The sequence below is a fragment of the Heterodontus francisci genome, chromosome 3, assembly GCF_036365525.1.
Source record: "Heterodontus francisci isolate sHetFra1 chromosome 3, sHetFra1.hap1, whole genome shotgun sequence".
Lineage (NCBI taxonomy): Eukaryota > Metazoa > Chordata > Chondrichthyes > Heterodontiformes > Heterodontidae > Heterodontus > Heterodontus francisci.
The window spans coordinates 150048305-150062538 of NC_090373.1; the positions used below are offsets into that span (position 1 = coordinate 150048305).

At 41.1% G+C, this 14234-nt stretch overlaps 1 protein-coding gene across 1 annotated transcript in view; it reads right to left on the bottom strand.

Annotated features, from left to right (window-relative positions):
- The window catches only part of ascc3 (activating signal cointegrator 1 complex subunit 3), a 740670-nt gene that overhangs the window by 61227 nt on the left and 665209 nt on the right, over positions 1-14234 (bottom strand). The window contains exon 37 of the mRNA XM_068026887.1: positions 9771-9995. Coding sequence (XP_067882988.1) covers positions 9771-9995 — 225 coding nt within the window. The remainder of the gene's footprint in view (positions 1-9770; positions 9996-14234) is intronic.

A 14234-nucleotide genomic window follows, 5' to 3' on the forward strand; every position in this document is an offset into this window, starting at 1 on the left:
GCTTAAAATGCTCTTGATAAATGTGAGGCCAGCAGAGCATATCAGAGTCCTCTCTTCAGTCTGGCACAGCTGAAGATTATTTTCATCAGACAAGAGGATGGTGGCTTTTCTTGCAGTAAATGCATATGCTTAAGAGAAATAAATAACTGACAGGAATATAATAGCAAGATATCAATATTATAATCATTTTTAAAAGTTAATGAAATGTAATACATCATTCAGATACTGTGAAATACATTCATTTATTTCTGGAAACAATGACACTTAGAATAAAAAATGAATCATTTTGACCTTGTAACCCACTGCCTGTTCAATTACTGCAATATACTATAGGATTTTTATGAGTTTTATGTACTGTGACTCACCAATATATCGTAATATCAAGCTATAAGCAAATAAGTCCCTCCTTCCTCTAATGGGGCAAATTTTTCTCACCTAAAAGCCCTAGTGTTTGCATTGAGTTCTTCTGACAAATGTTCAGTTAAGAATTTCAAGCATCCGAAAAGCTAATTTGACTAACTTCAAAATGCACTGTACATGCATTTTTAAAATGGCTATTTGTTCAGAGTATAGGAATAAGAAATACAAGGAAATAAATACTATGCACATCTATAAACATTTGAAGCATAAGTGTTGGATAAATGAATGTGAACAGTTTGGATTGTCAAAGGGCTTTGTAGGAATCGAGGATAGTGGGAAGTGAGTTAAAGGCTACATGAATCAACAGTAGCTTGATTTCCACAGTCTGACAGAAAAGAGACATTTATAAGCATAGGACATGCATGGACAATTAGTAGCAGATACATAAGCTTGTACTTCAGTTTTGCTGTGGCGTGATAAACAAGGCAATTCCCTGGACAGCAGTTAAGAAAGCCCTGCACACACATCTTTTATGAGGTAGTTGGTTTCCATGTCACTGCAGCTGGCTGTAAATTATGCTAACTATTCTACACCTTTACCCTTTTCTGTTTCCAAAATATACCTTTTCCTTAGCTTCAAAGATGCTAATTTCTACAGTAACACAACCCAACATTCAACGCTACACATAGTGTAAAAGATTTAAAAGAAAAATGATGCATCATTTCCATCAGCTATTAATGCAACAAAAAGATCTGGAGGTATTATAACATGGGGAAGATGCTTTATACATGTGTTGACTTTTATGTTCTAGTATGCTGAAGCCATTCATTTGGTTTAGAATACCCCCCCCAAGTTAAGCCCATTGCTGAATGTGGGCTACCTATAATTACCTGTGTTTTTTTTTGAGAGTAACGTAAGTAAACTAAACTGATTCCCATTTTTCCCACTTACTTACTTCTGCATCATATGATGTAAAGGCATTGGTTATTAAAATTATTAAAGTTTTCAGTAAATTTTCAGCAACAGCAAAAAAATTAATTGGGGCTCTAGCCATAATGCCAATCCTAAAGTGCTGCCATCTTGCAGTGGCAAAATTGATTTTTGCTTCTGTTCTATTTTTCAACTTGCTCTACTTCCATACTGTGAATAGCAGGGCGTGAGAGTTAAATTCACGTCTCCTAAGGAGAAGGCTCAAGAAGGAAAGGGACATGGTAGTTCACCTCTCAACGTTTCGGCACTGGTACTGCTTAATTATGCAAGGTGCTGGAACTGTGAACAATGAGCAACCTTTGGGGTCAGTTAACTGGAATGGTCACATTCATTGACAAGCTTCTTAGGCCAGCAATAGAGATCATTTCCATTTAACATTAACCAATAGCTATTCTGCCTAAACTAAATCATGAGATGTTGTCTACCCACAATTCTAAGGGCATATTCCAATCTACAGCCTCTGTGATTGGACATATAACTCTGCCATAAAATGGCAGTGCTCTGAAGCAGAAGACCAGTCCCTCTCAGTTAGACTTCACAACCTGTAGTCTGTGCTTTAAAGGCTGAGCCAAATTAGCTTCAAAGGGTTAAGTGACAGAAAGTGTGTTTCTTTATTAGATTTATCATCCCTTCCCCAGGCTTACCCATTTTCTTGAAGTTTCATTATCCTGTACTCAGTTTTTAAAAAAATCTAGCTTTCATTTGGTAGGAAACATAAATCCATTTTTGGCTTTGAGATATTGGAAAGTTGAAAAGTGGCTCAGATCATACAGCAATTTGATGTGAACTACAGCACACAGTGCAAGAAACTAGGGTGGGGATTTTATCCAGGCGACAGGGGTCTTGGCCTCCGGCAAAAGCACCAGCGAGAACCCCACTTCGCTCCTTCTGCAGGAGGCCCGATGATTCAAGTGCCAATTAGGACAGCGGCAGGCCATCCGCAGGATCAAGGACCCGCCCTCTGAGAGCCAATCAGAGGTCAGCAGCTCTTTAACTGAGCAGCACCATTGTGGAGACGGTAGCTGCTGCCAGTGGAGCACACACCTGAGGCCTAGGAGTGGCGCTGGACCCAGGCCACAGGTAGGTCAGGGCGAGAGGGGTTTCGGGTGTAGGGGGGTCAGCAGCAAGGGCGGGGGGGGAGGGGTTTCTCAGCAGGCCCTCCCCCCTTCCCAATGCTGGTTCCTTTGATGAGGCACTGTGCCATTTAACGAGGAACCACCCCCATCCCTGGAGTTGGCAAGCAAACCGCATGGTTTTTCTTGCTGTGCTCTTCGTGTGGTGACAGGCGCGCCTGCTGTTGGGCTAATTGCGGCAGTGGGTGAAGTAGGAAGGTGGCGGGGCTCCCCCCATCACCCTGCCAACATCCCACCTGATTACATGCTCGCCCTGCCTCCAAACCCGACGCTGGGGAGAGTATAAAATTTCCCCCAAGGTGTGCACTTGCAATCTCCAACATGGTGAATCTCAGACAAATTATCATTCTGATGAAAGGTCATCCACCTGAAATATTATCTTTGTTTCTCTCTCCACAGCTACTGCCTGACCTGCTGAGTATTACGAGCATTTTCTATTTGCATTTCAGATTTCTGGCATCCATGGTATTTTGCTTTTGTATCATTTAATGCCTTTTTTTTTTAAAGAAAAAGTGCCATGCACCATATTGCCTCTTGAATACTGTTGCAATAATATTTTATGAAATGAGATTCTTCACTTAGATTTTCAGAATTTCTTTACTACAAAACACAGGTCAATTCATTATAACTTGCACCACGTGGTAAAGTCACTGGCTGTAATTTATATCTTGAATCCATTTTTTTCTGGCTATCTTTCTTTTAAATTCATCTGTTTCACGTCTGGACATATGTGACATTGTTTTTATAATTTACTGAACAATGCGTAATTTGAAGTGTACATTTAGCATACACCACTGGAATGGTAATTAATGCCCCATGTGTTTGTATGTGTGTGCAACACCAAACCAGCCACATCCTCAGCTGTATTTCCTGTTCCAAGTCACCTGCTGGTTGTCAAATCCTTCCCCCCCCCCTCCAAACTCTCCACTGATTTTAGTTCCCTGTTAGAGGCTACCTCTCATGATACATTTCCCCTTTCATAATAACCTTCACTTTCTGCCATTTTCCATCTCCCCTCCATTTAAGAACAAACTTATTCTGAATGCACGAAGCATTCGGAATAAAATAAATGAGTTAACAGCGCAAACACAGATGAATGGCTATGATTTAGTGGCGATTACTGAGACGTGGATGCAGGGAAACCAGGTTTGGGAATTGAATATCCAAGGGTACTCACTATTTCGGAAGGATAGGCAGGAAGGAAAAGGAAGTGGTGTAGCTTTGTTAGTAAAGGAAGAGATCAGTGCTGTAGTGTGAAATGATATAAGCACTGGAGATCAAGATGTAGAATCAGTCTGGGTAGAAATAAATAGCGAGGGAAAGAAGTTCCTGGTGGGAGTAATCTACAGGTCCCCAAACAGTAGTTCCGCAGTGGGGCACAGTATAAACCAGGAAATACTGGGGGCTTGTAAGAAAGGTACGGCAATAATCATGGGTGATTTTGAATATGCATACAGACTGGATTAATCAAATTGGCAAGGGTAGCCTCGAGGGATAGTTCATTGAATGTATTAGAGATTGTTTTTTGGAGCAATAAGTTGTGGAACCAACTATGGAGCATGCTATTCTAGATTTGGTGTTGTGTAATGAGGTGGGATTGATTAATGATCTCATAGTTAAGGATCCTCTCGGGAAGAGTGATCATAGCCTGCTAGAATTTCAAATTCAGTGTGAGGGCGAGAAACTGGAGTCCCAAACTAGCATTCTGGAGTTAAACAAAGGTAATTATATAGGCATGAGGACAGATTGAGCCCTAGTGGACTGGGCAGGAAGACTAAAAGGTAGGACAGTTGATGAGCAGTGGCAGATGTTTAAGGAGATATTCAATTCCCGCCAACTAAAATATATTCCAGAGAGGAAGAAAGATTCTAAGAGGGGGAAAAAACATCCATGGCTAAGCAAAGAAGTTAAGGATAACATAAAGACAAAAACTACGGCATACCATATTGCAAAGGCTAGTTGCAGGCTGGAAGATTGGGAAACTTTTAAAGGTCAACAAAGGGTTACTAAAAAGTAATAAAAAGAGCAAAGGTAAATTATGAAAGAAAACTAGTGCAAAATATAAAAATGGATAGCAAAAGTTTCTTTAAGTATATAAAAGGGAAGAGAGTAGCTAAAGTGAATGTTGGTCCTTTGGAGGATGAGACAGGGGAGTTAATAGAGGGGAACACAGAAATGGCAAAGACACGAAATCAGTATTTTGCCTCAGTTTTCATGGTGGAGGACACTAGTACCATCCCAATAGTAACAGGAAATGCAGATGTTATAGAAAGGGAGGAACTTAGAACAATCACCACCACTAGGGAAAAAGTACTGAACAAACTATTGGGATTGAAGGCAGACAATGTCCCACGGCCTGAGGGCCTACATCATAGGGTCTTAAAGGAAGTGTCAGCGGAGATAGTGGATCACTGGTTATAATATTCCAAAATTCCCTGAATGTAGGAAAGGTTCCAGTGGATTGGAAAAAAGCTAATACAACGCCCTTATTCAAAAAGGGAGGGAGGCAGAAAGTAGGAAACTATAGACCAGTTAGTTTGACATCTGTCGTTGGGAAATTGTTAGAATCCATTATTAAGGAAGTAAAGCAGGGTATTTAGAAAGTCAAAACGCAATCCGTCAGAGTCAGCATGGTTTTATGAAGGGTAAATCATGTTTCACTAATTTGCTAGAGTTCTTCGAAGCTGTAACAAGCAAAGTGGATAATGGGGATCCTGTAGATGTAGTATATCTGGACTTCCAGAAGGCATTTGATAAGGTGCCGCACAAAAGGTTAATACACAAGGTAAGATCACGTGAGGTTAGGGGCAATTTATTAGCTTGGATAGAGGATTGGCTAACCAACAGAAAACAGAGAGTTGGGATAAATGGGTCTTTTTCTGGTTGGCAAGATGTAACTAGTGGGGTGCCACACGGTTCGGTCCTCGGGCCCCAACTATTTACAATCTATATTAATGACTTGGATGCAGGGATAGAAGGTACTATAGCCAAATTTGCAGATGACACTAAAATAGGTGGGATAGTAAGTTGCAATAAAGAAATAAGAAATAAGAAATTTACAAATGGATATGGATAGGTTAGGTGAATGGGCCAAAATTTGGCAGATGGAGTTTAACGTGGATAAGTGTGAGGTTATCCATTTTGCTCGGAAGAATAGAAAGGCAAATTATCATTTAAATGGAGAGAAACCTCAGAGTGCTTTGGTGCAGAGGGATCTGGGTGTCCTCATGCATGATTCGTTGAAAACTAGTATGCAGGTACAGCAGGTAATAAGGAAGGCAAATGGAATTTTGCCATTTATTGCTAAAGGAATAGAGTATAAAAGTAGGTAAGTGTTGCTGCAACTGTACAAGGCATTAGTGAGACTGCACCTGGAGTATTGTGTACAGTTTTGGTCCCCTTACTTGAGGAGGGATATAGTTGCATTGGAGGCAGTTCAGAGAAGGTTCATTAGATTGATTCCAGAGATGAGGGGTTTGTCTTATGAAGAGAGATTGAGAAGTTTAGGCCTTTACTCTCTGGAGTTTAGAAGAATGAGAGGAGATCTAATTGAGGTATATAAGATGATTAAGAGGATTGACAAAGTAGACATAGAGAGGATGTTTTTTCTTGTGGGGCAATCTAGAACAAGGGGTCATAGTTTTAGGATTGGGATAGCAGATTTAAAACAGAGATGAGGAGAAATTACTTCTCCCACAGGGTCATGAGTCTGTGGAATTCACTACCCCAGAGTGCGGTGGATGCCGGGACATTGAGTAAATTTAAGGAGGAGATAAACAGATTTTTAATTAGTAATGGGTTGAAGGGTTATGGAGAACGGGTAGAAAAGTGGAGTTGAGGCTGTGATGAGATAAGCCATGATCGTATTGAATGCCGGAGCAGGCTCGAGGGGCAGAATTGCCTACTCCTGCTCCAAGTTCTTATGTTCTCTCACTCGTTATATTTCCTCATCCCTGAAGGTTGGATGCCCCAAATCAATTTCCTTTCTACCTCTTCCTCACACTTGTCCCTCCCTGGTTGAACTTTATAGTCATTAACACTTCTTTAACCCCTTGCGCTGAGAATTTCCCAGGCAGTCCACTGGACAGCATCTCTTCCTGTGTCCATCCCTCATTTCTCCTCCCCTCCTGTCTCCCCCAGGCATTCTGTCCTCTCTTCTGCTTCCTCATTTCCTCCTTCCTGCCTTTCTCCCTTCCCCACCCGCCCTCCTTTCTTCTCCCCTCCTTCCCCATTTTCTCTCGTATTTGCCTCCTCACTTCCTCCATCAGCTCCCATTCCCTACATTGGTTTCACTATCCCACTCTCTAACCACGCTTGACCTGTGTACAACATCACAAGAGATCAGTTGGTACATACATATATCTATATAAACTTACATCTGAATGCATTTTTCTAAATCTTTTCCGTTATAAATTCTAATGGTCCATATTTACAAGGAACTAAACTTCTCACTTTGTAATTTTCCCTTCTTTCCAGTAGAAATGTGTTGTTGCCACCACTGGCAAGAGGGTGTAATTACAGTTCCAAACAGGTTGTTTCTATTATAAATGTGCATGTCGGAAATTTTCAATGGAAATGTAAAAACAAGATCACAATGTATGACTTTAAAATGATAACTGAATTACATCTGCAGATCCTGGTCCAATTATTTCAAGCCCACAACTCCACGTCACCTGGGGACTGTAGTTGGTCTTGACTTGAGATATACAATGCCATGAGTGATCAAATATATATAAAACAAATTATATCTTCAAGTAATGTATAGAACGCACATCCCAATCACCAAGACCACCTACTACCACGTCTGTAACATTGCCCGTTTCCAACTCTATCTCAGTACACCAGTTACAGTAACCCCCTTCCATGTCTTTATCGTCCTCTCGCACTCCACCCTCCTCACACTTTGTTCATGCAAAACTATACTACATTCATCACACACTGCTGCTCATCTTCTCTGCCTTCTGCAGCCCAGTCCCTCAACACCTCAAAATTTAAATTTGATCCTTGTGTTAAGATCTCTCCGGGCCCTGGCTCTCTCCAGCACTAAAACCTCTCTAACTCTCTGTTCTTCTGACCCTGGTGTCTTGTGCAATCCCCATCCCACCCTGATCCAGCATTGGTAGCAGTGTATTCAGCTGCAGAGACCCCACACTCTGGAATTCCCTCCCAAAATGCTTCCTCTCCTCCATCATCTTCTCTTCCTTTAGACCCTTCCTTAGAACCCACATCTTTGACCCTTCTGATCTCTTCTTTCTTGCTTTTTCCTTATGCCTTTGTGAAGTACTTTGGAACACTTTTCAATGTTAAAGGCACTATATAAATGCAAGTTATCATTTTCAAAACTCATCTTTTCAATCTTAGTTTTGGTCTTCCCTTCTAATCTCTTTCTTCTTGGGTCAGTGGTGGTTTTCATTGAAGGCACAAGTTGCTGTTGAAGCTTTTTGCAACTATGACTAAATTTGTGAAGTATAAACTCACAATATAAACTGAATGAATGAATAAAAAGTTAGAGGCTTACTCCTTTTTACCTGCACATATATAGTTGTTCGACAACATAAATGCAGAATACACAGTTGCATCAGGTGAGGAACATGCTGCAGAACTCTCACTTCAACCTGCATGCTGCCTCAGCACCACCTTATAAATGGCATTTGTTAAACTTACAGCACTTAAAGACAGCATCCTCTTAGCACACTTTCACACTCTTAATCAATGGATAATTGTTGCTTGCTCCACTTATCTAACTTTAATTGAAAGAGCACATATATGATATCCTTCCTGAAACTTTAAAAAGCTACATCCCCCTTGGAGAGTTCGGCTGGAATTTTACGCCCCCCAAAAAAGAGTGGGCTGGTGGCATGTTGTAAAATGGAGTGGGAGGCTGTGGGGGTGGTGTCCCTTCTCGAGCTGCTCCCGCCTCCGCTGCCAATTTAGGCCCGCCTGCCCCAGGCCAATCAAGTCCTTTAAGTGGCCAATTTAGTGCCACTTAAGGGCCTCCGCCCGCCGCCACAGGGAATTTTATGTTTGGCTGGTGGGCGGCTGAGGCCTCAGAAAACCTGTCTGATTAAACTAGGCAGCCTTCTGGCGGAATGGGGGGGGGGCCTCCTGATTGGCCACCCTGAGCCCCATGGAGGACCGCACCACCCACCCCCAACATGCCCTCCCCCGCCCCCCTTCGCCTCGCTGGGACCCAACTGACTGCCCCCGGAAAGGCCCTAAAAATTACCTCTTTTCCGGGGCCATCCATCATCTTCATCCTGCAGCTGGGTGTAGTTCCAGCAGCAGCCACTGTTCCCGGTGGCACTGCTGGGACTGAGAGCTGCTAGTCCGCTGATTGGCCGGCAGTTCTATTAGGCCGGACTTCCTGCCTCAATGAAGTGGAAGTCCCGCCCAAGACCAACTAAGGGCCTGGGCACCCTAAAATCCTGTCTGGATCCCCAGGCCCAGCGGAGGTGGGATCGCCACCAACTTTTTGGCTGGTGGATGGCCCCCCCCCGCTCTAGCCCACCATAAAATCCAGCCCTTTATCTCCAGCTATCTTCAACTGAAAATCCACGTAAAACAAAAGAAGAACAAAGAACAGTACAGCACAGGAACAGGCCATTCGGCCCTCCAAGCCTGCGCCGATCTTGATGCCTGCCTAAACTAAAACCTTCTGCACTTCCGGGGTCCGTATCCCTCTATTCCCATCCTATTCATGTATTTGTCAAGATGCCTCTTAAACGTTTCTATGGTACCTGCTTCCACCACCTCATTTAGCACCTCGCCCATTTCCTCTGGCTCCACACATAGATTCCCTTCTCTGTCCTTGAGTGGGCCAACACTTTCCCTGGTTAAAACATGTGTGTTTCTCTGGAATGTCTGACAGTTTAGTCACCTATTCGTCTGGCTAACTGTACCTTCACCATTCCTAACATTCAAGATGCTTTAACTCTCTGCTCTTCTACACTGAAAGAAAGCAACCAGGCAGTAAACCAAATTTAACATTCTTGCTTTTATATGCTCTCCTGACAAAATAAACATGTGTTGGTCACAGAGATAACTATTTAGTAAACAAGACAAATTGGTAAAATGTGTTTGCATTTCATAGAAAAATGCAAATGTGTAAAATAACACACCACCTTCAAACTTAATGAGCAGAACAGTAAAAAAAATCAATTCTTAAATATATGTAAAACAATACCTTAAACATTTGTTGAAGAAATCTGGACAAGTTTTAGTTTGCATTTATTTTTCTCGCTATGAACATCATCTTGAATAGTTTGGCACTGTTCAGTTTTTTCATACCTGACAGATTCGAATGGCCTGGTCCAGCACAGACTTCGTATCTGTAGCATAATCGGGGCATGGCAAGGCAGCTTGGCAAAAATGTGCTTGGAGCAGTAGGTGGGCTTTAGTGTGTGCACTGTCAAATGAATGTGGGTTTACTTCAATGGGAAGACACTTAGCCAGATCACTATTCAGTTGGTCTTCATTGTGGCGCACTGGAAGGTCTGCATATTCTGTAGCATCCTGGGAAGCATGAAAACAAATTCAAAATTAGATTTGGAAGATTTAGCTAGTACAAATATTAACAATATAGAGATCAAATGGACAAATAAGTTGAGACATACTGGATCACAATGAAGTAAACCAGGATATTTGAAGAAATTGTAGGTTATAATTATGGTTTTACAGTCAACAAAAAAACTCTGAAATGTAATATAGATATTACAGATTGTAAACATATCCATGTTGAGTGAATATTCCTCAGTAAGAACTACTGTTCCACAATAAAGCCACCAGAAAATACTGCCATGAGCCAAATTCTACCACATTTATCCACAGTCTTTGTTTTTAAAATATCATTTATAAATGCATTTAAACGTTCACTTCGATTGCTTAAGCAGAAAAAAAACCTCTTAATACCTTATGGATGCTGTTAACATGGACACAGTTTCATTCATTAACACTTGTTGATCAAAATTCTGACTACTTCTTGTGGCATTTTCTTTTAAAATTACACTAATAATGCCAGTGGAGTAGCTTATTTATTCAGGTGGTTACATGTACTTGTTCATTAGTTAGTGTCTATTTTCCTTTCCAGTTATTTTAAACATCCATTAATAGAACATAGACGTTTCAAACAAAACTCTGAAAAGAGCAGTAAAGTGATGACTTCAAAAATTTTAATGGGCGCTATTCAAAATTGCCCCCGAGGCTAGTTCTAATTTTATTTTCGGGATCAGCTTTCTAAAATTAAATGCAAGGGAGGGAAGACAAAATACAGAAATACGGAAGCTCCTCTGAAATTTTGTAACTGTCAGAACAATCTTAGCTTTGGGCCTGATAGAAATCGATCAAAATCAGCACACCAATGGCTTCTATTTTGCATACCACATGGATAGAAAAACAAATGAGCAAAGGGAGGGACAATGTATATTTGGTTTGGGAAAGTCTTCTCAACAGGGCTTGACTGAACATAGAGAAGCTGACCATGGCACCAAATATTAGGAAGACCATTCTTTTAGTTCTGATACACTGTGATTATATTTCATGCAGGTCTGATCCAATTAGTTATTAATTATGTTTCAATATTTGACAGTTTAGAAAATACTGAGGAACTTATAAAGGCAAAGAAAAATGCAGGTTCCAATTTCTCCAAGTACATTCAGGTTTATCATTCCACAACAGACAATATAAATCAAGCTTAACTTCCCACGTTTCATAAAATATAGCCTTGTTCTGATCCATGCATTTTTACGTGAGGATATTGCCCTATTTGAATACCTCATACAGAAATATGGGGCTGAAAAGGTTATTCACATTATTCAGAATTCTTCTATGGCCAAGTGGGCAAAATAACTGCCCAATGAAGCAAAGATCAGAAGTCTCCAGCATGGATTATTGGTCTGCGCTGAGCTATTTAATCTTAGCAGGCTGACGCTTGACGGTGCTACAATTGGCTTCAGTGGCCTTAAATTCAAGAGTAAATGGAAAAGAATCAGTCAGGATTCCTGCTGCTGATTACTAACGAATGACACTTGCAGCGGGTGCAGGAACAGAGTCCTGGGTTATATATGCACGCATTATTGAAGGTGGCAGGGGAGGTTGAAAAAGTGGTTAAAAAGGCATATGGGATCCTGGGCTTTATATATAAATAGAGGCATAGAATACAATAGCGAGGAAGCTATGATGTACCTTTATAAAACACTGTTTCGGCCTCAACTAAAGTTTTGTGTCCAATTCTGGGCACCGCATCAGGAAGGATTTGAAGGCTTTAGTGAGGGTGCAGAAAAGAAAAGATTTAAGAGAATGGTTCCCGGGATGAGGGAATTCAATTGGATAGATTGGAGAAGATTGGGGTGTTGTCCTCAAAGAAGGTTGAGAGGAGATTTGGTAGCGGTCATCAAAATCATGAGGGAACTAGACAGAGTTTATAGAGAGAAACTGTTCCCGTTGGCGGAAGGGTCGCGAACCAGAGGACATAGATTTAAGATGATTGGCAAAAGAACCAAATGCAACGTGAAGAAAAACCTTTTTATGCTGCGAGTGGTCAGGATCTGGAGTGCACTGCCTGAGAGTGTGGTGGAGGCAGATTCAATCGTGGCTTTCAAAAGGGAATTGGATAAGCGCCTGAAGAAAGAAAAAATGAAAGGGCCAAGGGGAAAGGGACTAGCTAAATTGCTCTTGCAGAGAGCCGACGGACTGAATGCCCTCCTTCTGTGCTGGAACCATTCTAAAATTCTCTGCAAGAATGCGTGTACGGATGTCAACAATAAAAGTGCCCTTCTAGCATGGAAAAATGCCCCAAGATGTATTAGAGAGGGAACAAAGAAAAAGAAACAGATATCAAGGTATGATGAGAGAGTTAAAAATGAATAAAACCTTAGTTGAAAAGGTAGTTTCTAAGAGGGCTTTAGAAGGTGGAGAGAGTAGAGTTTGGTGGTTGGGTTTGAGGGACTGTTGTTGAAACGGCTGAAAGCTCTGCTATTTATGGTGGGAGGAAGAGGGGTGGATTGGGGGGCCAGGGAAACACAGAAGGCCACGGTTGGAGGACCAACGAGGACTTAAAACTTGAGGACAGTGAGCCATGCAAGAATTTGAGGATGAGGATTTTAAATTGATTGCAACCGGAGATCAGGCAGACATTGTAAGTTGGTGCTGGGAGAGAACAGGTTAAGGATAAGATAGAATTATGGAATGTGGTGGATACAGATTGACAAAGAAAGTGACAGTAACAAAGTCTAAAGGTGACAAAAGCATGGATAATGGATTTGATGACGGTGGGGTGGGATGGGAGAGACACACAATATTGCAATATTAGGCTAGGGCAGATTTGGACTAACAAGTGATGCCAACGCTCATTCATGTACAATGGGCACTTGGGTGAGTTTCCGAAGGACTTAATGACTCATGTCACAGAAAACCTCAGTGCCTTAAGGAAAAGGGGGCAGAAAAGGAGAGAAAAGTGGAAACAAAATTAAGAACATTTATATTGTAAGACTATTTTATTTATTTCTCAGAAAGTTCTGCTTAAATTTGGAGAAATCTGAAAAAAATCTCTTCTAATTATAATTCAGAATACTTAACTGCTAACAAAGTGCTTCATCTGTGCAGTCTTCTGCAGCTTTTGAAATGTTTAGACATTCTAATCTTGGAATGTAGTGTCATATTTACTTTGAACCCTTTGGAGGTTTATTTATACTCTGATCTCTTTCTTTGGGACCTGTTTCTCTTTCAGACACTTCAGAGTGCACTAGCTTTTATTTACTAAGGAGCTTTTGACTCTTTCAAATCTCATCAGTCTTATGAGAATGCCATATCTTGGATATTGTTAGGGATGTACTCCTTTTGCCTTTCCACAAATGGTAGACTTCATTTACTTCCTAGTCATTTAAGAACTAATACTTCTGTACTTAAGTTCAGGTCCATCGTTATAGCTGGAACATAACTGAGGTTCATTTTCTTATCTGCATCACGCCACTAATTAAAGTAAATTGACAACAGGGACTGAAGCTTTTTGTGTAAGAGAGAATGGAATTGAATGGAGTGGCAAAAGGTCGCCATAACCCATTATATTCTTATGTGAAGGGCTGGCTTCTATGTCCTGCCCTTGTTTGTTTTGTGCAGTCCAAGCAAATTGCTTACCACTGGTCTGTATCTCTGGTTTGCCCAGCTGTCTTTGAATAAAGACATCTACTCTCACAAATGTTAAGGGACAGTGATTGACAATCCGACGATGAACACTGGCTGTAACCCAGCTACTGTTCTTGGAGTCTGCAACTGAATAGAGTGAAGAAGTAAAAAATGCTTCCTGCTGACACAAGAAAGCCTCCTGCTCCCGCAGCGACTTCCATTTTCTTCTGTATCTCCTTGAATGAAAATCTCAATCTGTGCAGCAAATGGCTTGCTTACACCAAGACACCCTTGGAGCTACTCAGCGGGTCATTTTTAGATTAGTTGGGGACAGAGCAGGATGACCACCACATTTTATGATTTTGAACTCTTATGGTTACTTATCTGAGCGATTTTCTAGTATTAATTATTAATACAAACAAAACAATGGATAACACCATGTATATTAAAATCTGTTTGGTTTAGGTTAGCATAGAATTTTAAGGTAATTAATTCTTTGGTCATTTGCATTTTCAATGAAACACACATAATATTTCTTTCCCATTGCTGCCTTTGTCATATAAACAGTCAAAGCTGTATTAAGGCAAATTAACTACATAGGGAAGCATACAGTTCCTAATGTATACCCCCATG